The 22,907-nt window shown below is 40.9% G+C and overlaps 1 protein-coding gene across 2 annotated transcripts in view; it reads left to right on the plus strand.

The window, feature by feature from the left end:
• Positions 1–4,161: 4,161 nt before the first annotated feature.
• WDR7 (WD repeat domain 7) overlaps positions 4,162–22,907 on the plus strand; it is a 349,149-nt gene continuing 330,403 nt past the window's right edge. For both annotated transcript variants that reach the window (XM_006891734.1, XM_006891735.1), the window contains exons 1-6: positions 4,162–4,324; positions 10,088–10,194; positions 12,573–12,651; positions 16,906–17,080; positions 21,660–21,736; positions 22,517–22,636. In XM_006891734.1, coding sequence (XP_006891796.1) covers positions 4,166–4,324; positions 10,088–10,194; positions 12,573–12,651; positions 16,906–17,080; positions 21,660–21,736; positions 22,517–22,636 — 717 coding nt within the window. In that variant the 5' untranslated portion in view covers positions 4,162–4,165. The remainder of the gene's footprint in view (positions 4,325–10,087; positions 10,195–12,572; positions 12,652–16,905; positions 17,081–21,659; positions 21,737–22,516; positions 22,637–22,907) is intronic.

Raw genomic sequence — 22,907 nt, forward strand, 5'->3', positions numbered from 1 at the left:
ATCCATGTAATCAGAAGGCATGATTTAATGTTTATCTCGAACTTCCTGTTCTTTGTGAATTTTTTTTAGCTTAAAATGATTTAGAATTAGTTTTACAAATAACTCTTTAATTGAGAAAATAAAGTGTCAGGGGTGAGACAGGATTAAAGCCTGCATAATCAATGGCAAACCAGGAAGTTTAATCAAGAACTTCTGGTATATGTGTCCAGTTCTTTACCATTTAAAAAATCCTTTCTTGGTAGCTAGTCTGTAAATGTAATTTCATATCAAATTTTGATACAAACTGTGTGTTCTTGGCATTCTTCTGCTTTTACAACCTTGGCTCAAAACAGAGAACCATAAAAGAATTCTTGTTCATGTTTTATTGACTATGTAAAGGCATTTGTGTGGATCATAACAAATTATGGCTAATATTGAGAAAAATAGGAATTACAGAATGCTTAATTGTGCTCATAAAAAATAGAGAGAGAGATCAAGAAACTGTTGTCTGGGGAGCTCTGGTGGCCTAGTGGCAAGGACCTGCAACTACAATCCCAGAGTTGCACGGTTCGAATCCACCAGATGCTCTGCCGAGGAAGGAGGGACAATCTCCTTCTGTACCAGTCAGATCTGATTTGATGGTACACTCACACAAAAATAATAAAAAAAAAAAAAAAGAAACTGTTGTCTGACCTGAGCAAGGGAACACTGAGCGGTTTAAAATCAGAAAGGGTGTGCACTGGGGATGCATTTTTTCTCCATATCTATTCATTCTGTTTACTGAGCAAATAATTGTGAAGTGAGGCACCATGAACAGGAATGTGGCATCAGGATCAGTGGAATCATCAACAACCTGCATTACGTAGACGACACAACCTTGCTTGCTCAAAGTGAGGAGGATGTTAAACGCTTGCTGCAGAGGACCAAGGACTATGACGTGTATAAGGTCTTCTGTGTGTATTACGTCTCAACAATAAGAAAACAGAAATCCTTACTACGGAGTAAGCAGGCAACTTCATAATAGATGGAGAAGGATTGAAGCTGTCCATGATTTCATCCTTCTTGGATGAACTGTCAACACCTTTGGTGTCAGGAGCTCAGGAGACATAATGCTTTGGATAAATTTGATGTCAGTGACCTCTCTAAAAAACTTAAGAGCAATGATGTCAGTTTGAAGACTGCAATGTGCTCGATTCAGACCATGACCTTCTCAATCACTACTACTCATCGTAGACCTGTACAGTGAATAAGGATGACAGAAGAATTGATGGCTTTCAGTTGTGGTGCTGAGAAGAATACTGAATTTCTCATAGAGTTTCAGAAGAACGATCAAGTATGTCTTGGAGAAAGTGCAGTCAGAGTGCTTGTTGGAGGCAAAGGTGATGACGCATCATCTCTCATACTTTGGATAAGATGCTAAGTGAGGCTGATCCTTGGAAAGGGACATCAAGCTTGGAAAGATGGAGGGTCACTGAAGGAGAGGAAGACCTCCAAGGCGATGGATTGTGGGCTCAAGTATGTCCGAGATGATGCACACGGTACAGGATAGGGCAGGCTTCAAGTCTGTTGCTCATAGGGTCGCTTATGAGTCCTACTTGACTCAGTGGCACCTAACAACAACAATAGTCTTAGAAGCAGCTCATCAACAGTCTTAGAACAGGTCTGTTTGTAAGATTACACCAAAATTGGCAAGATTGCATTCTCTCTGTATATATTAATTGGAAAATATGAATAAATAGTTCTGGATTTCGGAGATTAGTAAAACAGTGATTCCACAGTTTTGATTCAAAGTAACATCAGGCTTTTCTAGTACTTTGCTCAATCATTTTTACTTTTGGCCTTTACCATGAAAATAGTTTATCTTTTTAAACCCTATTGAATAATGTTATGTCACTTGTTGGGTTCCCCCCCCCCCCATTTAACAGAAACCTTTTCTAAATATATTTTTATTTCCTTCATACACTAAGTGGTAATGTTGGAAAATGAAGAATAGATTATTAACTGTTAAGTAGACATGTTTAGCTCTGATGGTTTAAAAGTGACATCCTTGGATTTATATTGCCCCTCTAACAACAAACAACTACGTGCTGTTAAGTTGGAACTCCCTTATAGCTGACCCTCCAGTAGGTTTCCAGAGGCTTTAAATTGCATGAGAAGAAACTGTTCATCTTTCTCCCACGCAGTAGCTGATGGATTCTAACTGGGCTCTGTTAGGAGAAGTGGCGTCAGGATCGGTGGAAGATCTACCAACAATCTGTGTTATGCAGATGTCACAACCCTGCTTGCTGAAACTGAGGAGGACCTGAAGCACTTGCTGCAGAGGGTCAAGGGCTGTAGCCTTCAATATGGATTGAGGCTCAATATAAAGAAGACCAAGATTCTCTCCACTGGACCAATTGCCAGTATCAGGATGGATGGTGAAGAGATTGAGATTGTTCACAGCTTTCGTTGCTTGACTCCACAGTCAACACTCTTGGCACCAGTAGCCAGGAAATTAAAAAACGTATTGTGATGTGAAAGTCTGCTGTTAGGGACTTCTCCAAAGTACTGAAGAGCAATGGTGTCTCTCTGGAGACTAAGGTGCATCTGATACAGGCTATGGTCTTTGCAATCACTTGTTATGAATCAGAGAGTTGGACAGTGACTAGGGAGGACAGAAGGAGAATTGATGCCTTTTGAATTGTGGTGCTAGAGAGGAGTGAGGGTACCATGGACTGCCAAGAAAACAAACAGATTCATCCTGAAGAGGGTTAAACCAGGCTGCTCCTTAGAGGCAAGGATTCTGAGGCTTCGTCTTACATACTTTGGATATGTTGTAAGGAGGGACCGGTCCTTGGAGAAGGACATCATGCTTGGGAGGGTGGAGGGACAGTGCAGGAGGGGAAGGCCCTCTATGAGGTGGATTGATTCAGTGACTGGGGTAATCGGGGTGGGTGTGTTGGAGACAGTGTGGTTGACACAGCACAAAGCAGAGTTTAGGGCTATTGTACATGGGGTCGCTATGAGTCACAAGCGACTCAATGGCGCATAACAACAACAACAAAATAAAAGAACTTTGTGGTGCCACTTTCATGTGTCCTTTATTCATTCAATTTCTAGAAACTAAAATATGAAATTCTATGATCTGCCTAATTAAATAGTTAATATCCTAGCTAATTGGCTTGTTTTTTAAATCCATTATTTAGATGTAGGTTTACCTGGTTGGCAATTTCATTTTAAGTCTTGACCATGCTTTGTTAAAAGACTCTGATTGTCTTATACTGTTATGTCATGATAGACCTTGCCATCTGATTACGTTCCCCACCTCCCACCCACATACTTCTCTATATTAAGAATTTTCAGACATGCTCACGTACAGAAGATTCCTCATTGTCTCAGTTTCCTAGTGCTGTTGTAGTTAAAAAGATCACAAATGGATGGCTTTAAAGCAGAGAAGTTTCAAATCAGGGCATTGTCTTCAGGGGAGGAAAGTCAGTTCATGACTTGTTAGTGGGGTGGGTGTTTGGGGGGGTGTGAGACAGAGAAAGAGACTGTCAAGTATTTAGAAGAATTCCGGACACTTAGAATAGTCTTTGCAATTATCACTTAGAAGCAGAGATACCATCTCTGTGTGCAGACTTTCTGAGAACACTTTTTTTGTTTTTGTTTGGTTGGGTTTTTTGTTGTTTTTGTTGTTGTTTTTGTTTTATACTTCTTGATCTGTCTTTTCTGTACAAGTAGTTGTCAGCTTGGGGTCAAAGGACCAGGATTTATATGTGGACTCTGTCACTTACTAGTTCTCTGTTCTAAGGGAGATGAAGTTTGCCTCTAAGTTGTCCTATAGACCTTAAAATGGTATTTTGAGGATCAAAATGAAATCAAATATAGAAAAGTGCTTTATAAACTGTGACATGCTTAGTAGATAGAAACTCCTGACACCATTAATATTTCACTAGTAATATTTAAGAAATGTGAATTCCTGGAGTAAAAACTTACTATCTTTTTGAGGACCTGACTCTGGAAGTCCTTAGTATAAGTGTAGTGATTCTTATTTGGGAATAATGCTTACACAGCTCAAATCTAATACCTGGAATATACTTATTCCTAAATTATACAAGTTGGGTCTCTAATGTTATGTACCGTGTTTCCAGCAGAAATACTGTCCTAACCAGCATTATGTTTATAACGTTTCAGATTTGGAAGCACAATGGCAGCAAATAGCCTCGTTCTGCCCATCGTTCTCTGGGGTCGAAAAGCGCCAACCCACTGTATTTCGACCATCCTCCTAACAGATGACGGGGCCACCATCGTAACAGGATGCCACGATGGACAGATATGTCTCTGGGACCTGTCAGCAGAGTTGGAAGTGAGTCTGCCTCGGGCTTACTTATCAGAAACTATGAGAAAGTAGCACCACCCAGGAATATATAGCTGGGCTCACGGCATTACCTGGGTAATATGTTTTGATTAAAATTGTCGTTATCTAGATGGGTTCCATTCTTCATTAGCATTGACTTGTGCTACTGTTTGCTATTCCCGTGTGTAATAGCCACGCTGTTTTAGGAGCCGTGGAGGTGGCTGTGACGCACAGCAGCTGTGTACAGAGCAGAGCAAGCCCCTGCCTGACCCTGTGCCATCCTCACCATCTCTGCTCCGTGCAGAGCCCGCTGATGCCTCTCCGTGTCATTCCATCTCGTTGAGACTTTTCCATTATGTTCCTGAGTGATGTAATATTTAAGAGTTTTTCAAAAGATTATGACCTCATTTAATAGCATAAAGAAAATCATCTAAAAACTAAACTAAGGCCTAAAATAGCCATTCCTTCAAAAAAAGGTGTATGATCAGTAAACATGTGAGAAGGTTGTTAGCGTGTGATGTTGTTTTTAGCCGCTCTAGAGTCTGTCTCCGTCCCCTGGGGATTCAGTGTACATCAGAACTAAACGCTGCCCATCCACGGCATCGCAGGATTGCTGGCTGCCCGTTGGGCGTCCACGGCTGGAAATCACATAGGAAGAGATTTCTCCTTCTCCTGGGCAGCTCCTCGTGGATCTGAACCGTCAGAGAGGTGCCACCTTTGGGTTATCAGTGCGGCTCTCTGTAGACTAAGCCGCCAGGGATCCCCTCTGTGCAATAGAATGTGATTCAATCATCATGAAAAATGAAGTTGTAAAGATCGACCATGAGCACGTGATGCTGTGATCATCAAAAAGGACAAGTAACGGTATGATCCTACTTGTGTGAAAGCAAGCTCTGGTGATCTCGTGAGCCAGGAGCTGTGCTGCCGACTCAGAGGCACACGGTTCAAATCCATGAGCAGCTCCGCAGGAGCAGTCTCCTCCCATGGCGTTCACTGCCTCTGATATCCTGCAGGCAGGTCAGCTGTGAGTTGGTTCTCACTTGACACGTAACAACAATAACTTAAATGAAAGACACTATAGGTAGTGGCTTAGTCTGTAAAGAGCTGTCAACACAGAGGCATTCGAATCCACCAGCTGCTCCACAGGAAAGCAATGGGCGGTTTGCTCTGTGCGATTTACAGTCTCTCAAAGCCTGCTGGAAGGTCAGCAGTGAGTCAGTTCCGACTTGATGGTGATGAGCAGTGAGAGACGTCCGTGAAGACCGTCCCCATCATGAGGATGGCACAGGACAGAGCACGGTCTGATCTGCTGTTCATGGTGTCACTTGACAACACCTAGCAGCAACGAGAGCAGTATGAAGGGGAAGATTTAATGTTCTTTTTTAATTTTTAAAACCATTGTCATTCCTTACAGCTAAGGTTTGCTCAGCGTGCTCTGCTCCCTGGCCCTCACATTGGATGGGGAAACAAGTAGACACATCACACACACACACACACACACAGACACACACACACACTCTCTCTCTCTCTCTCTCTCTCCCCCCTCCTCCTCCCCCAAATTCACATTCATATCTCCAACTTCAGTGTAACATCACGAGGTTTATTCTTCTTTTCTCCAATTTCATGCCTGTTATTCCCTATTTGGACAGCTTTTCTCAGGACTTTATTTGCAGAAAGGAAAGGAGTAAATGGGGTCATAGGAACTAAGGATTGTGGATTTAAGGCAGTTGATTTTATGGAATACTTATATTGGCTCACAGCTTTATTACAATGTAATTCACGGTTCATACATTCTCCCATTTGAGGCATACACTCTATTTTCCGTGTTCCTGCAGTGTGTGCCCATGGTCACCACTCAGTGGTGATGTTAAAGGAATGACCTTGATTGCTATTATCAAGTTAACATCCCTGTCTATTCTTAGCTTAGAGATTCTTCATTGTTAAGATTTGTAAAAAAGTTTTCTCTATCTTTCAAGATGATGATGCGGGTTTTCTCCTTTATTCTTTAAGGATTATCTTACCTTGCATTTCTGAGATAAGCTCTACCTGGCCAGGATGTATCATTGTTTATATATTCCTGGAATCGGTTGTTGTTGTTGTTCAGTGCCCTGTGACTCATAGCGACCTTATGAACAACAGATCTGAACCCTGTCCTGTTCTGTGCCATCCTCAGCCCACTGATTACCAATCTGAGCTCCACCTTTAATATTATGCATGTTCCCTTTCCTCAGATCCTAGGGTTTTCTGAGGCCCGCTGTTTCAGGAGTGGAAGCCCAGTCCTGCGTCCTCGGCTGTCTTTATCTGGGGGAGCTTGTAGTTTGTTTTCAGTCTGTGTTTAGGAAGTCAATTAGCCTTAGTTTCTTTTTAGAACATTTGTCTGGTTTTGCTATCTGGGTAATGTTAGTTGAAAGAAGGAAACTGGAGAATTTTCCCTTGTTCTCTGTTTTTGTGTTTTGTTTTTTTTTGTTTTGGGTTTTGTTGGTTTTTTTTGCACAAAGATGTGTAGCGTTGGAATGACTCCTTCCTTGAACGTTTCCTGGAGCTCACCTGTGATACATGTGAGCCTGGAGCTTTTACCTGGCAAAGGCTTTAAACTGCATATTCAGTTTATTTACAATATATTGAGATGTATAGATTTTCCATTTATTCTTCTGCTGTCAAATTTTGTAATCTGTTTCCTTCAGAGACATTTTCCTGGTCATTTGTCAGAGGCCAGTAGTTTTTGAACACTTTGAGTTATGAGTGGTTTTGATTTTGTTAAGAGTTGGAAGCAAAAACTAGCAAAAAAAGCTAACAATGTCAAATTCGCAACTTGGACCATATGTGAGCTACAGAATCCTTTGTGAAAAGATTTGCCAAATCCTTGTCTAGATGTTAAATTCACTGTCATAAAATTGTCATCAAATAGGTTATTTCCTTATTATTATTTTAATATCTATAAATTTTTAGAGTTATCTCTTCTGTCCTTTTTTATAGTGTATTTTTCTATGTCCTCCTTGATACTACTGATTGTCTTCTCTTTTTTTATTATTCTAGCTAGAGGTTTATTAATTTTATTTACCTTTTTTAAAAAAAAACACCAGCTTTCCCAGAGGTGCATGGTTTGAATCCACCAGATTCTCTGCTGGAGAAAGAGTGAAAATTTCCTCATGTAACAGTCAGAGCTGATTTGATGACACACACACAAAAATAGTAAAATTAAAAAAACATTTGTTGTTGTTGTTGTTGTTATGTGCCGTCGAGTTGTTTCCGACTCATAGCGACCCTATGCACAACAGCCCTAAACCCTGCTCTATCCTGCGCCAACCACACCGCCTCTGACACACCCATCCCGATCACCCCAGTCACCGAATCAATCCATCTCATAGAGGGTCTTCCTCTCCTGCGCTGTCCCTCCACCCTCCCAAGCATGATGTCCCTCTCCAAGGACCCGTCCCTCCTGGCAACATGTCCAAAGTATGTCAGACGAAGCCCCAGAATCCTTGCCTCCAAGGAGTAGCTTGGTTTAATCCTCTCCAAGATGAATCTGTTTGTTTTCCTGGCAGTCCATGGTACATTCAGTACCCTTCTCCAGCACCACAGCTCAAAAGCATCCACTCTCCTTCTGTCCTCCCTAGTCATTGTCCAACTCTCTGATGCATAACAAGCAATTGCAAATACCATGGCCTGTATCAGGCGCACCTTAGTCTCCAGAGAGACGCTGTTGCTCCTGAGTACCTTAGAGAGGTCCCTAACAGCAGACTTTCCTTACAAAAAAAAAAAAAAAACCAGCTTTGGTTTCATTGGCTTTTTTCTTATTGCATGTCTGTTTACTGTTTTATTGATTTAGACTCTTGTTATTTTCTGCTTACTTTGGGTTTTATTTTTTCCGTTTCTTACAGTGAATGCTTAAATCACTGATTTTAAGTTTTTCTTTTTTAATACAGACATTGGAAACTGTTAAGTTTCCAAATTGAGATACATTGTATTTTCATTTTTGCTCAGTTAAAAATAATTTTGAAATATCCTTTATGATCTCTTTGCTTGAGAATATTTCCAATTATATTGCTTGGTTTGCAGATGTATTTGGGAATTTTCCAGAAATGTCTTTTTGATTGTTTTCATTTCCCTCTGCCCAGTGAAGATACTCTATGTGAATCAGTTCCTCTAAGAGTGTGTAGACCTCGTTCTGTGACTATAAATATAATCTGTGCTAGTCTGTGGTTCTATTCACTTGTGAAGAGTGATATTTTGTTAGCTAAAATGGTCTGTTAAAGTGAAATATGTCCTGTTGGTTTCTAGTATTGAAACATCTCAGCTGCCTTCCACATACTTCGTGTATAAGCCGCAGTGGTATAGTGTGTTATATGTTGAACTGCTAACCACAGAGATGACTGTTCAAATACACCAGCTGCTCCTTGGGAGAAAATGAGTACAGCTCATCACCACGAGTCAGTTACTGTTACGTCTTTACATCTACTGAAGAAATGAAGGAATTGACTCAGAGTGTGTTTCCAGGGAACATTACTGAGTCTCTGTATGGATGTGAGAGGGGATGCGTTAGAAAATGTGAGTGAACGTCTTGGAAAATTTTCTTGGCCCATTTTAACTATGAATAATAATTAAATCTTTCTCTTGATTATATATATTCAAAAGATACCCAAGATGCATCTTTTTTTAGGAAATTAACACCAGAACCATAGATAAATGTCAGGATTTCATTACGATAGACTTTTTTTCCCTAATAAATTAGAATAAACTGTAAAATGTACACCAGTAGGAGTACAGAGGGGCTTTGCAGACACTGGTCACAATCTGTTTCTCGCTGTGGATTTGGGATATGTGGGTCTTTAACCGGCACCCGATAGGTGACGGATCTTCTCTGTTGTCCCGACGATTGCTGTGAGTCTCAGCAGCAGGTAGCAACTACAATGATTGCATTTATTCTTTGTCTTTATATATCTCTATCTCTATCTCTATCTCTATCTCTATCTGTTGCACTGGTATCAAATACTTAAAAATTAAAAAAAACATACAGCCTGCAATAACCTGGGTCATGAAATAACTGTCGTTTGGTACCAAGTAGATAAATTCGGGGGCAAATTGCCTCCAAATTTTAGAATAAACCCACTTCAGTTGAGTTGATCTTGGCTCGTTTCGACCCCATAGGACAGAGTAGCTCTGCCCCTTAGGATTTCTGGTTTGTAAGTGTTACGGGAACAGACTGCAGCATCTGTATCGCATGGGATATCTGATGAATTTGAACCTTTTGATCAAGCCTTTAACACTTAACCCACTAAGTCACCAGGGTTTCTTAATTTTGTAACAGTGGGTATTAAGACATCAGTACCATGAGGAGCTATGTCACTAAATCAGTGGTATGTTAAGGTCATTTGTAATTTTTTAGTCTGCAGAGATATAAATACTCTAGTATTTATATCAGTGATGCCGTCGCTTTAACAGTGAGGTCACTATATACATCAGTCCACATTTGTCACTGGCTTCTGTACTCATCCGCGTCTTAGATTTAAGAGTTTGACTCCTGGCTTCATCGTTTTCATCAGGATTTTAGGAAAGTCACATTAACCTCTGGGAGTTTCTGTTTGGACTTCACAACTGCTTGACTGGGTGGCTCCTGAGCCGTAAGTGGATTGGAGATTCACTGATTTTAACATTTTGAGCATCACTCCCATCTCTATTCATGTTGTAAATTTAACAGGATTGCTAGTTATAAGGTCTATCCCTCCCCCAACCCCCAGAGTGGTGCTTACACGAACATTTTTACATTTCTAGGTGAATCCCCGGGCACTGCTGTTTGGTCACACGGCTTCAATCACCTGTTTGTCTAAAGCATGTACCTCCAGTGACAAGCAGTACATCGTGAGCGCATCTGAAAGTGGGTAAGTCGTGTCTCACTCTCTTTTCTGTTTTCCTCCCTCGGAAGAAGTCTGTTGCAAGCAGCATCAGTGCTTCTTACTTCCTCTTTTGGAGGATCATAAACCTTTTCAGTTGTCTTACTTAAGGTTTACCAATATTAAACATTAAAGCTAGGAAGTTATCTCTATGAATGATTATTGTAGAGAGCTCTGGTGACCTAGTGGTAAGGAGCTGCACTGCCAGCCCAGAGGCACACAGTTCGAATCCCCCAGCTGCTGTGTAGGAGAAAGATGGGCAGCCTTCTCCCATGTGACTTACTGCCTCAGAAAACCTGCTGGAGGGTCAGCTATGAGTTAGTTCTGATTTGACAGCACATAACGACAAGAACAACAGTGATTATTATCATTTATGAAGCTGTCATTGCCTTGTTTTTGAGAAGTTCAAAGTATTGTAAAAATCAAACATGATCATGAACTTCCTCCCTCACCCCAAGGCTGTCTTGGAGTAGGTGGACCAAGGTCAGATGAGTAAAACACCTGGGTGAAGGTACACTACAGCAGTTTGAAGATGAAGACGAGTGAGAGTTCCTGTAGTTACATTGTGTGTGTGTCAGTATGCTTACATAACTGTGTGTTCCGAAGGCTTAGAATGTGGTTGGCTTTGCTCAGTCATAGCTGTAGGTCCCAGGGTCCCTGGTGGTAGGATGCTCAAGTGATTCACTGCTAACTGAAAGGTCAGTGGTTCAACCCTACTTTGACCTGTGTGAGGAAAGACCTGGCCATCTACTTCTGTAAAGGCTGCAGCCTTGGAGATGCGGTGGGGCCTCTGTGACCTTGCTTTTATCAGGTGCTTGTGAGTCAGAATCAAGTCAATGGCACACAACCATAGTTGTAAGGCCTGTCCTGTTTGTGCTTTGATGATGACATGTGTAGACAATATATGATTGAAGATAATTAGGCAACTTGATAAAAGAACTCTATTAGAAGTCTTCCTGTCTCTAGCATTTGAAGCAAACTTTTTTGAACAAAAAAAGAGAGAACAAATTATGTCAGTTAACACATATTATCTTCTTATCAACTAAGGAATCATTTACACAAGATGTGTATAAATTAATTTATGTCTGTGCTTGCGTACATGTAAGAAATGCGTATGAAAAATGCTTGCGTCCATGTAAGATAGGCAAACCAATGTTTTCAAGAAAAACTAATATGAAAATTATGGCATTTTATGGATTTTGTTGTCTGTTCTTAAGTGTCTGTTTTCAAAAGACAAAGCGTTATAATGATTATATGAAACACCATGTGAATGAAGAATAGTGTGAAACACAATGTAAACCGAACTTTGTAAGCAAACAACAATAAAAGACAAGGCTTACTGACACTTAAGATTGCTAATGTAGTATCCTCAAGAAAAGCTACAAGTTTTTGTTTGCTTTTTATTTACACTCAGTAAGATGCCTGCAGTAAGGAGAGAATTCAAGCTGAGAATTGAGTCTGCAAATGTTTGGGGTCCAGTTAATGTAAATTTTGAGATTTTTTTCCCCAGTGCTTATTTTTCTAAGCTTATTTTTCTTATTTTGCTAAGAACTTAAATATAAATTAAATGTACTGTTAGTAATGTAAGGCAATAAATCCTAGCACAGGCCCAGAGAGACTGGATGAAGGCAAAGAGGGGTTAGAATGGTACCTAAGAGGACTGGCATTTTTGACAAGCAGCAGTACTGGGTGCTTGTTGTTGTTAGGTGCCATCGAGTCTCTTGTGACTCGTAGTGACCCTATGTACAAAAGCCCTAAACCTTGCTCTATCCTGTGCCAATCTCACTGTCTCCAACACACCTACTCTCCCTACCCCAATCACTGAATTGATCCATCTCATCAAGGGTCTTCCTCTCCTGTGCTATCCCTCCACTCTCCCAAACATGATGTCCCTCTTCCAAGGACTGGTCCCTACTTGCAACATACCCAGAATATGTCAGATGAAGCTTCAGAATCCTTGACTCCAAGGAGCAGCCTGGCTTCACCCTCACCAGAACAAACCTGTTGGTTCTCCTAGCAGTCGATGGTATAGTCAGCACTCTTCTCCAGCACCACAGCTAAAAGGCATCAGTTCTCTTTCTGTCATCCCTAGTCACTGTCTAGCTCTCTGATGCATAGCACACAATTGTGAAGACCCACATTAGGTGCACTTTAGTCTCCGGTCTGACATCGTTGCTCTGGAGAGGTCCCTGACAGCTGAATTTCCCAATGCAGTTCGTCTCTTGATTTCCTGCCTGCAGGTGCCAGTACTAAGTTCACAAAGCTTTTTGTGAAATGCGTTAGTTCTACTAGGGGATTCATGTGACGCCACTGAGATGGAGCTGAATGGGGATTTATAGGGAACTATTGCTTATTTTGTTTTGTAGAGAAATGTGCCTCTGGGATGTGAGTGATGGCAGATGCATTGAATTCACGAAGTTGGCGTGCACGCATACTGGCATGCAGGTAAGTGTCTGCCGTCATGAATGCTCAAGACAGCACAATTTATTACAGAAATGAAATCTTAAACAATATAACATTGAGCCTCAACTTTTTAATGAAAAAAATCACTGTGGGAGGATAGTAAAGCCTGCAGTTGGAACCGTGAAAATATTCTTCATGAGGTGGGACAAGGGGAGACTTTGCTAAGAACCTTCATTATTCTAGTCATGACTGACACCACGTAGCCTCTTTTGGGGTTTGTGTCCTTTACATTATTACTTGCTCTGAAAGCCCTTGGTTACTTTTGGGGGGTGAGTGTGGAAGATGTTCCCACTCTTCAGAAGAGATAACTGTTTCATATTATATGTTGGGTGTTACACAGAAATTCATTGTTTCTTGGTTATAGTCCTTGTATTTTTTCATTCCTCTTTTGTAATTGCCAAAGTCTCTCAACTTTACCTTATTCTTTATTATATAATGAGGAAATGACAACATAGGAAAAAATACTATTTGTGTTCTTAATGGGATCGAGGATCGGTCAAAGATCTCATGTTTGTATTTATTGAGACATAACATATAGGCACTTCTTTCTCATTTTCTTTCACTACTGTGAAAGGATAGACACATTGTTTAAATGTATACACACACACACACACACACACACACACACACGTATTGTTTAAGCATTCTCTCCTCATTTCTGAGTTATCCCCGGAGTTCCTGTCTAGACTTTGAGTTATCAGCTTGATAGTGCTCAAGGCTGTTGCTGTTGTTAGGTGCTGTTTAACTCATAGACCCTGTGCACAATGGATCTGAACCTTGTTCTATCTTTACCTTCCTCCCAATCTGTAATATGTCGGTCAATCTCACTGAGAGTCTTCCTCTCCTTTGCTGACTCTCTACCTTTCCGAGGATGATGCTTCTCTCCAAGGTCTAGTTCTCCCAGAAAATATTCCAAAAGCAAGATGAGTCTCCCTATTTTCGCGTTTAAGGGGCTCTCTGGTTGCACTCCTTCAAATCAGACTTCTCCAGCAGGGTAAAAAGGGAAGCCACAGACTGGGAGAAAATATTTGATAATGACATGTCTGAAAAGGGACTGATATATAGAATTTCTAGAACTCTTGAGCGCCACAGCAAGAGAAAGATAAGCAGCATAATTGCAAAATGGGCACAGGATATGAACAGACACTTCACCAAAAAAGACATTCAGATGGCAAACAAACAATTGAAGAAATGTTCAAAATCCCCAGCTCTAAGAGAGATATAAATCAAAACACCTATGAGATATCATCTCATCCCAGTAAGAAGAGCAAAATTTAACAGAGCAGCAAACAACAAATGCTGGTGAGGTTATGGAGAAACTGGAACCCTTATTTATTGTTGGTGGGAGTGTAAAATGATGCAGCCACTATGGAAGGCAGTATGATGCTTTCTCAAAAAGTTTCAAATAGAAATACCATTTGACCCAGCAATTCCACTACTGGGAATATACTCTAAAAAAACCATAACTGCTCCCCAAGCAGATATATGCACACCCATGTTTATCATGGCTTTGTTCACAATAGCAAGGAGTTGGAAACAACCTAAGTGCCCATCAACAAATGAATGGTTAGAGAAGCTGTGGTATATTCACAGAATGGAATATTATGCAGCACTGAAAACCAAAGAACTCATGAAATATGATACAAAATGGGTGACCATGGAGGACATTATGCTGAGTGAACTATCTCAGTCACAAAAAGGCAAATACTGCATAATGCCACTATCATAGAACAGGACTGATATGGAGTTTGGGGTGAAACTAAGAAAAGAGGGCATAAATAATGTACACAGCATTCAAACAGATGAGGGCGAGAACTGTATAAAAGGAATATATGATATTATTGGCATGACAAGAGTCTAGAATAAGAGTTTCATAGTAAAGTGGTCTGGGGGGGGGGAACTGTGTAACACAATGAAAGAATTTTTTCCCCAAATTATAAAGTGAACTGTAGTAGGGGGAAAGGGGTCAGGGAGGAAAATTATAACAACGAATGAATGGAAATCCAAGTTATTTGTAAACTTTCATTGAAATCTAAAAATAAAATTAAAAAAATAAACTTCACTCATCACTGAAAAATAAAAATCTATCTTCATTGTCATTAGGACATGAGTCGAATCCTTTGATTTAAAGGATATATATTGCTCATTGTTATGTGAACTGAAGCATTAAGGTTTAGGGTGAGAAAAGGGTTATTAAAATGATGTAGATACGTTGAGTTTGTGGACAGTTTACTCTCATTAAAATGTCTTGAGTTTGTTATCTTTAAATACTTTTTTGGTATTGTGTAATTTTATGATTTGAAAAATCTTGGTTTACATTTTAGGAACCAATGCTTTGGTACATTTAGCATGTATTTAGTGTTTACAGTTTATCAGACCCTGCGTTAGGTCATCTGTATTGTTTAGAATGATAGCCATCTCTCAGCAGAATATGCTTCCCGGCAGGGCAGGCGCCTTCGTCTTCTTACAATTCGTTGGGAGAATCTATTGCTAGGACAGTTACTGTTTTTTGGAGACTGTGATAAGGATGTTAATTTTGCTTTGATAATCATTCTTCCTCTCCTCTGTGGTTGGTACAGATTCATCTTATCCTTTTGAGTAGATCATAATATGTGAATCTTGCAGTTCATGATTGTATTGATGCTTCATTTCTTTTCCTTCCATATAAAGTATAAATACATGCTACCCGAGTGCTTTACGCAGCTGTATCATACTCTACTTTGCCACAAAAATTAGTCTATCCATACACACTTCTTGTAATGTATTTCCACATCAAGTATCCTTTACCCAATTTTATTTGGTCACCAACTAATAATGATAATCTTATACTCACCAATTCCATCCATCTAAAATTCTCCTGTGTGTGAGAGTGTGTGTGTGAGAAAAAGAGAATGAGAAAGTCATTACAGTACTCATTTGCCTTTTTTATGAAGCTGATTTTATTTATTCATTCTACAGACCCGTTCTAATTACTCAAAACCCATTGTCATTGAGTCAGAACCATCAGGTTGATCTTCCAGCAGGTCTTCCAGAGACTGTAAATTACACGAGAGGAGATTACTTGTCTCCTCAGAGTTGATTCGCACCGCCAGAGACACCCCCTTTGGGTTAACAGAGCAACTCCCTCTGGAGTTGGCCATCAAAGTTTTACATATTAGTCATCGTCGTTGTCATCGTTAGGTGCCACCAAGTTGCCCACGATGCATAGTGACTCAGAAGAAGGAATCTGAACCTTGCCCTGCCCTTCACTGTACTCGGGCTCTCTGTCATGTTCACATGCGTGTCAGTCCGTATCATTGAGGGTCTTTCTCTCTTTTGCTGACCCACTGCCTTTCCCAGCATGAGGGTTCTTTCCAAGGACAGGTTCCATATGAAAATATGTCCAAGGTCCATGAGACAAAGTGTCACCATGCTTACCTGTAAAGAGTACTCTGGTTGCCCTTCCTTCACGATGGATTTGTTTGGGGTTATTTTTTTTTCTGACAGTTTAATATTCTTTGCCAAAGCCACAATTCCAAGGCCTTGATTCTTCTGTCATCATTAGTCACTGTGCAACTTTCAGTTACATAGGAAGCAGTTGAAAAGCTTGTGGCTTGCTTGAGGTGCACCTTAGTCTTTAAACTGATTTGTTTGCTCTTTAGAACTATGGAGAGAGGTTCTTTATGGCAGATTTCCCCAATGTAGCATGTGTTTTGATTTCTGGACGTCTCCTGCCGTGACTGTTGACTGTGGATCCAAGTCCGATGAAATTGTTGGCAATTTCGATCTCTTTCCCAATATCGTGATGTCTCTTACGGGTCCAGAGGTGAGGGGTTTTTGTTTTCTTTTTGTTGAGATGTAGCCCATAGTAAAAGCTGACATCACTGAGCTTCTGCAGTAAGTGTGTCAAGTCTTCACTTTCTGCAAGCAAGGCTGTGTCATCTGCATAACACAGATGATACTAGAGGGTTAAAAAGAAATGCATGCGTTCGGTCTCAAAGGAGTTCCAAAGGGAAGAAAGGGTGTTACAAAAAGGATTTGTTAACTATTTTAAATTGTTACACAGTTATCTTGATATTGTTTGTGTGCATAAATACACATAAGTATAGCCTGTACAAATAGGGCATGTCTGGAAATATTCCTGAAAAAGTTGACTATTTAGGAGAATATTGTGGTCAGCTTGAGGGCTGCATGTCAATCAAGTATCTAAATGTAAGGAGAGCCTGTAAGATGCTGTTTTCTTTGCCCTGACTTTAGTTCTACCAGTTCTCCGTTGGAAACCAACGCGAAGGAAGGCTCCTATGCCACGGACATTACCCTGAAATCCTCGTCGTGGATGCCACCAGTCTCGAGGTGCTGTACTCCTTGGTATCAAAGATATCGCCGGACTGGATTAGCTCCATGAGCATTATACGATCTCACCGAACACAAGGTTAGTGGGTGATGCTTTCTTAGAAACTTCAGCGCTGTGACTTACTGGCCAGTTAATTAATGTCCAGTGTTATAGTCAGGTGCCTTCAACTGTGACCCAGAGTGATCTGATGAACAGCAGATCTGAACCTTGCACTATCTTAAATCATTACCATCTGTCATGTTCAAGCCCCTTGTGGGTGTTACTGTGCCAGTCCATTTCACTGAGGGGCTTCTTTACCCTCTCTGTCTTTGCCAACATGATGTTTCTTGATGGTGTTATAGCTTACTGTAAGTGTCAGACCTGTGAAAGTCCTCTGGTGGTGCTTTCCCTTGCTGTCCAGTCACAGCCAGCCCAGAGCCCACCCTTGCAGTAATTTTTGGAGACTGTAAATCATAAGCGAGGAGAATGCCTACACTGTTCCTTTGTAGCAGCTGGTGAACTTGAACAATATTCCTTTGAGTTGGTAGCACAGCTGATTTATCTACCAGGCCACCAGAACTCCCTGTGAACCACCTTATGGTTTAGCATAGATTAATGTTAATTGATTATATTGCTCTGTTGTTGTTGTTATGTGCCGTCGAGTCGTTTGCGACTCATAGCGACCCTATGTACAACTGCCCTAAGCCATGCTCTATCCTGTGCCAATCTCACTGCCTCTAACACACCCATCCCGATTACCCCAGTCACTGACTCTATCCACCTGAAAACCCTATATTGCTCTATGTAAAAAAAAAAAGTTATTTTAGTAATTTGTGGCCTTCCTCCATGAAGCAATCCTTGTTTGCATTAAGACAATGACTGGCTTTTGGAGTGTTGGGGTCATTTTTCTGGAGGTATCATGGAACTGTAGCTGCTTCTGTGTCTCTCGTCTCTCCAGAGTCTGGTTTTGTAACTCAATTCGTAGCATAGGAAGTGTTCCCATTTCATATACAGATAATTAAAATGGAGGAAACGACACACAGTTAAATGGAATCAAAGTTACTCGTCAGTGCTTAGTTAGCATTAGTATCCTTTCTTCACTCGCAAGGAAAACCTTTTCAATAATAAACGTGAGAGTGGAAGTGAAATTGTTGAGAAGAATAGTTATGACTGTAACAATGGGCTTACGCCGCTCCAAGATCACGAGGACGGTGCTCCGCGGGGCATGGGTCTGATGCGTTCGTTGTTCCTAGGGTCCATTTCACTGTAGTCTGTTCAGCAGCTCCTAACAATTAACAACAACCATGTAGAGCATCTAGTGTATGTTCCTCTAAACCCTTCTAGGAGCATTCCCCCTGCCCAAATGGTTCATGGATAAATAATCTCCTGTAAAGTCTGGTGTGTCAAACCTCTACCAGGAGATTAGTTACCAAGAGCTTCTAATGTCAAGCACCTTGCTAGCTTACAAGCAATAACGTGTGTTGTTCTCACGGTGCTCGGTGGGTGTCCACTGTTGGCAGGCATAACCTAGCCGAGTAGGTAGGTAGAGGTTAAGGATGGTGGAGTCTTTGCCTCCATTCCCAGAGCGTGTAAGTGGCTGGTGAGCGGCCACCTGGACTCCAGGGCAATTGTGTTACCCACTGTGTAGCCCAATCTCTGCTCATGGAAACGGTTTTCATTTTTATGGGAGTTTCCCTTTATATCATTTTAAGGTCAGAAATGAGTACATAGCTTTTTTATTGGGCCAGTTTTGCTTGTGTGCCAGTTGTCATCTGAGCATCAAAAGGGTACTATTTTAGGGCCTCAAATTCTAGTAAAGGGGAATGATAAGCGAACAAGGTGGAGGAATAGTCCAGAGAAATTAGTGAGACAGAGGAGGTGACGGAGGGCCTGGGAGAGGCTATCTAGACACGATGAAATCTGTTCTAGGTTTTGGAGGATGATGAGAAATTCATCTGGCAGACATGCAGATTAGGAAGTTTCTGGCAGAGAACACAATCTTTGCAAAGGTGTGAAAGCATTTGAAATGTAGTCGTGTGTGCGGAACTCTGAAGTGCTGTTTTTCTGGGGTAGGAAGTACGAAAGGAGGACTGGGGGAATGTGAGCCTGGCAGTGTTGGCAGGGGCAAGATCACGAAGGAGCTCGTGCACCATCTGGGAGCCAGGATTTCACCGTGAAGGTTAGGGGCTGGCGGACTTGGCTGTGAAGAGCCCCATCCTAAATATTTCGGACTCTGCAGACCGTACAGTGTGTGTTTCAGCCCCACAGCCCTTCTGGTGGAGTCCGGAAGCAGTCACAGACAGCAAGCGAACACGCCTAACTACATTCTAGTAGGTGGCCCTAGTGTTGCACATGGTGAGTGCCCTGTATTGTGAAAAAGGCAGCTCTGGTGGTCTGGTGGTAAAAAGCTGCACTGCAATCCCAAAGCCACGCGGTTCGAATCTACCAGATGTTCCCTGGGAGAAGAAAGGGCAATCCCCTACAATGTGTTATACTGCCTATGAAAACCCTCTGGAGAGTCAGCTCTGGGTCAGTTTCGACTCGATAGCAAATAACAGCTGTGAGCCAAAAGGTTAGATGTTTGAGTCCACCGTCAAGTGCTTCAGAAGATAAGCCTGACAATTTACGTCTAGAAAACCAGCCACTGAAAATCCTGCAGAGCATGTCTCTACCGTGACACACGTTTCACCGTGAGTTGGAGGAGCTGATTTGATGGCAACTGCTGTTCTAATTAACCTCCCCTTATAAGAACAGCCAATGAGTTGAATTTGACCCGGCCTGTTCAGAGCCTGCCAGCTGCTGCTGTTGTGGGTGATAGATGGTCTCTGGATAAGAATGGATGAGAGACTAAATATCACTTGGAAGACATTGAGAATGGTTTAGATGAGAGGAGACTAGTGAGGATATCCGTGCAGGAGCCCAGCCGAGAACGGTACAGGTCTTAGCAAGAGCAGTGACTTTGGAAATGGATCTAATGGACTTAGAAAATTTCTCAGGGGAGTTGCTAGGGGTTTTTGTCTGAGGTTTGTTAACAGGTGGGAGTGAAAAAGGAGAGTTCTGTAGACAGGTCTGTTTGGAAAAATAGAATTGAACAGGTTTCTTCAAAACTAGTTGTTTCAGGCGTAGTAGAGGATTACTGCCTTATACAAGCATGAAAAGTGCAAGTGAAATTAATTTTCCAAACAATAGGGAACTCATTATTAGCATGTTCACCTCTAGTCCTAGTTAAAGGCAATGCTTTCTTTAAAAGCTTACTGTGTTTGTGACCAAGCAGTTTTCACGGTTTGAAGATTACACTTTGTCTGAACAGAACAGAATGTGATTTTAATAGAAAATTTTGTATGGTCAATGTAATTTTAAATGTTATTGGGATGCAGTGTTGCATACTTACACATGTTTCTGCACTTACTAAACCCTTCACTTCCTGTATATTTGTCTGTGGATCTGTTAGAATTTTAACTATTATTGGTATGTTGCATTTTTATTGTTGTTGACAATAAGTGAACAATTACAGTGAGTAATTGCTATAGCTTCTCTGTACAAAAATCATGACGAATGTCATAAACAGTATATAGCCAATGTTTTATGTTGTGCCTGTGAAATTATGCAAGCTTTGAGTATCTAATAGAAAGATAACATAGTTCTTTCAATACCCAATCTTGATTGAAGATTTCGTTGGCGTCAAGTGTATCTGTGGTGTCTTAATTCTCATAACAGTCTCATTAAGGTAGGTTTGTCTAAAAAAATTTTTTTATTGATTTGCTTACAAAGTGCACGTCCATTATGTTTCACACTATTCTTCATTCACGTTGTGTTTCGTAGACTCATTCTCATACATTATGTTTTATAAAATTAATTACCATTGGACCTGACTCATCATCACCCTGTATTTTCACCCGATCCTTCCCGCCTCCCTCCACCCGCGAGATTGTGCAACCCTGTGCTTTCACCCCGACCCATCCTTACCCTCCCCCTTCACCCCCTTTCCCCTTGAATTCCCAGACATCATTAAGGGAGGCTTACTTTTTTTTTTTTTATTAAGGTTTACTTTTGCTAACAGAAGACTGAGCTTGAGATGAGCTAGTGAAGTTTGCTTATGTCAGATTGGTGGAGAAGATACACAATTTTTAACACATTTCTTCCTCACTTTGAAGCATTTGTCAGACAGCTTTCAAATGCCTTTGCTTCCAGTGTTCATGGCCCCTCACTGGAACTTAAGAGTTGAGATTTTATATCATGTATTTCTTTTAATCACAGTATGCAGAGGATGGAATGTACAGTCAAATGTGTAGAAGGCAGAGGGGGCCGGTGGGAGGCAGGTAAGGGAAGTGCAAACCTTGAAGAAACACAGTGACTGGGATCGTTCATGATAAACACAGGTGACCATTTTGATGAACAGACTTTCTTTGTTTACCTAATAATCAAGGGCATTCATTGTTGATTCAAAATAATGAAAACATTGAAGAAACAGAAACAATTTATCCATGAATGGTACATTTTGTGAGCTCTATGAAACTTTTGAAATCTGAATTCTATTGTGCCATCAAATGCAGAATTCTGCTTTTATGCTACTTGTAAAACATGCTGTCCTTTGCGTTCCTGAAGCAGGCCTTCTCAGCAGTAGGAAGGAGGCTTGTTGTGTTTGTGACCTTGCCTGTTTGTCCCTTTTTTGGTTTAGAGGACACTGTGGTGGCGCTCTCTGTGACGGGCATCTTGAAGGTGTGGATTGTTACCTCTGAAATAAGTGATTTGCAGGTAAGACAAAAGCAGGGTTTATCTGCTTTTCTTAGTAAACAGTAAATGTATGTCTTTGCCTTTTTTTTGTTTGTTGTTGTTCTTATGAGGGAAGAAGAAAGTTATTCTTTTGATAGTGTTGCTGCTGTGGTGTAGAAGATACTTGACCTTTTTTTTGCTTCTGATACTCTGCTCCGCGAGGGCTCCTGAACAGAGAGACACATTGCATGGAGTGTGAAGGAGACAGCATCAAGGAGGTGCAGTTACCTTCAGTGGTTTCTGTTTGTGTTAACAAATATTTTGCTTGAGGGGGGAAAAAATAAAAGCAAAACAAATTGCCACAGAAGAGTATATCACAAGCCATATCTTAGCCCCCTCCTTAGTTCTGTGGGCTTGAAAATTCTGACAGTGTTGGTGCTCATGTCTTCAGCTGGGAGAAACTAGGTGAATCGATTGTTTCTATTTATTTTCATTTTCACTGGTTTGCTTACAAAGTTCTTATACATTGTGTTTCACGCTATTCTTCCTTCACATTACATTTGAAATGTAGTATTAGTACAAGCTTTTATCATCTGTCATCAGTGGTTTTTATCTTGCATAGCTTCATAGCAAACACCTGTGGCCAGCTGTCTATAGAGTGTATTTTTGTTGCCTTTTACCTGGAACTCTTATTTGAGAATCTGACATTTCAAGCATACCAAGGGAGGCCTTTATTTAATTTCCTTTCTTCTTCCTTGTGTTGGTAATTTTAACCGACAACCTGAATGTTCGTAAAGTTTTGCAAATCTTTTCTCTTTCCAGGATACTGAGCCGATCTTTGAGGAGGAATCGAAACCGATCTTTTGTCAGAATTGCCAGAGCATCTCTTTCTGTGCGTTCACTCAGAGGTCGCTTTTGGTTGTGTGCTCGAAGTACTGGAGGGTAAGAAGAGGCTGTATTTCTACTCGAAAGTGTGCTGCTTCACCAGACGTCCAGAGATAGTCTTCCAGAAAAGCACAGGGCAGGAATACTGTAACCATTGAGAAGTCATGTCTGATTTTGATAGCCATTCAAAATGGTGTTTGACCCATGGACCACTTAAGAGACTTGAAAGAACAAAAAATATAATACGGGCCTGAAGGACATAATTCTACAGATCATAAACAGTGTAAAATAATATGTTGACAAGTTCTAATGCATTTACAAGCCCCAT

The sequence above is a fragment of the Elephantulus edwardii genome, unplaced genomic scaffold, assembly GCF_000299155.1.
Source record: "Elephantulus edwardii isolate Elephantulus edwardi_28Jun2011 unplaced genomic scaffold, EleEdw1.0 scaffold00103, whole genome shotgun sequence".
In the NCBI taxonomy this organism is placed as follows: Eukaryota; Metazoa; Chordata; class Mammalia; order Macroscelidea; family Macroscelididae; genus Elephantulus; species Elephantulus edwardii.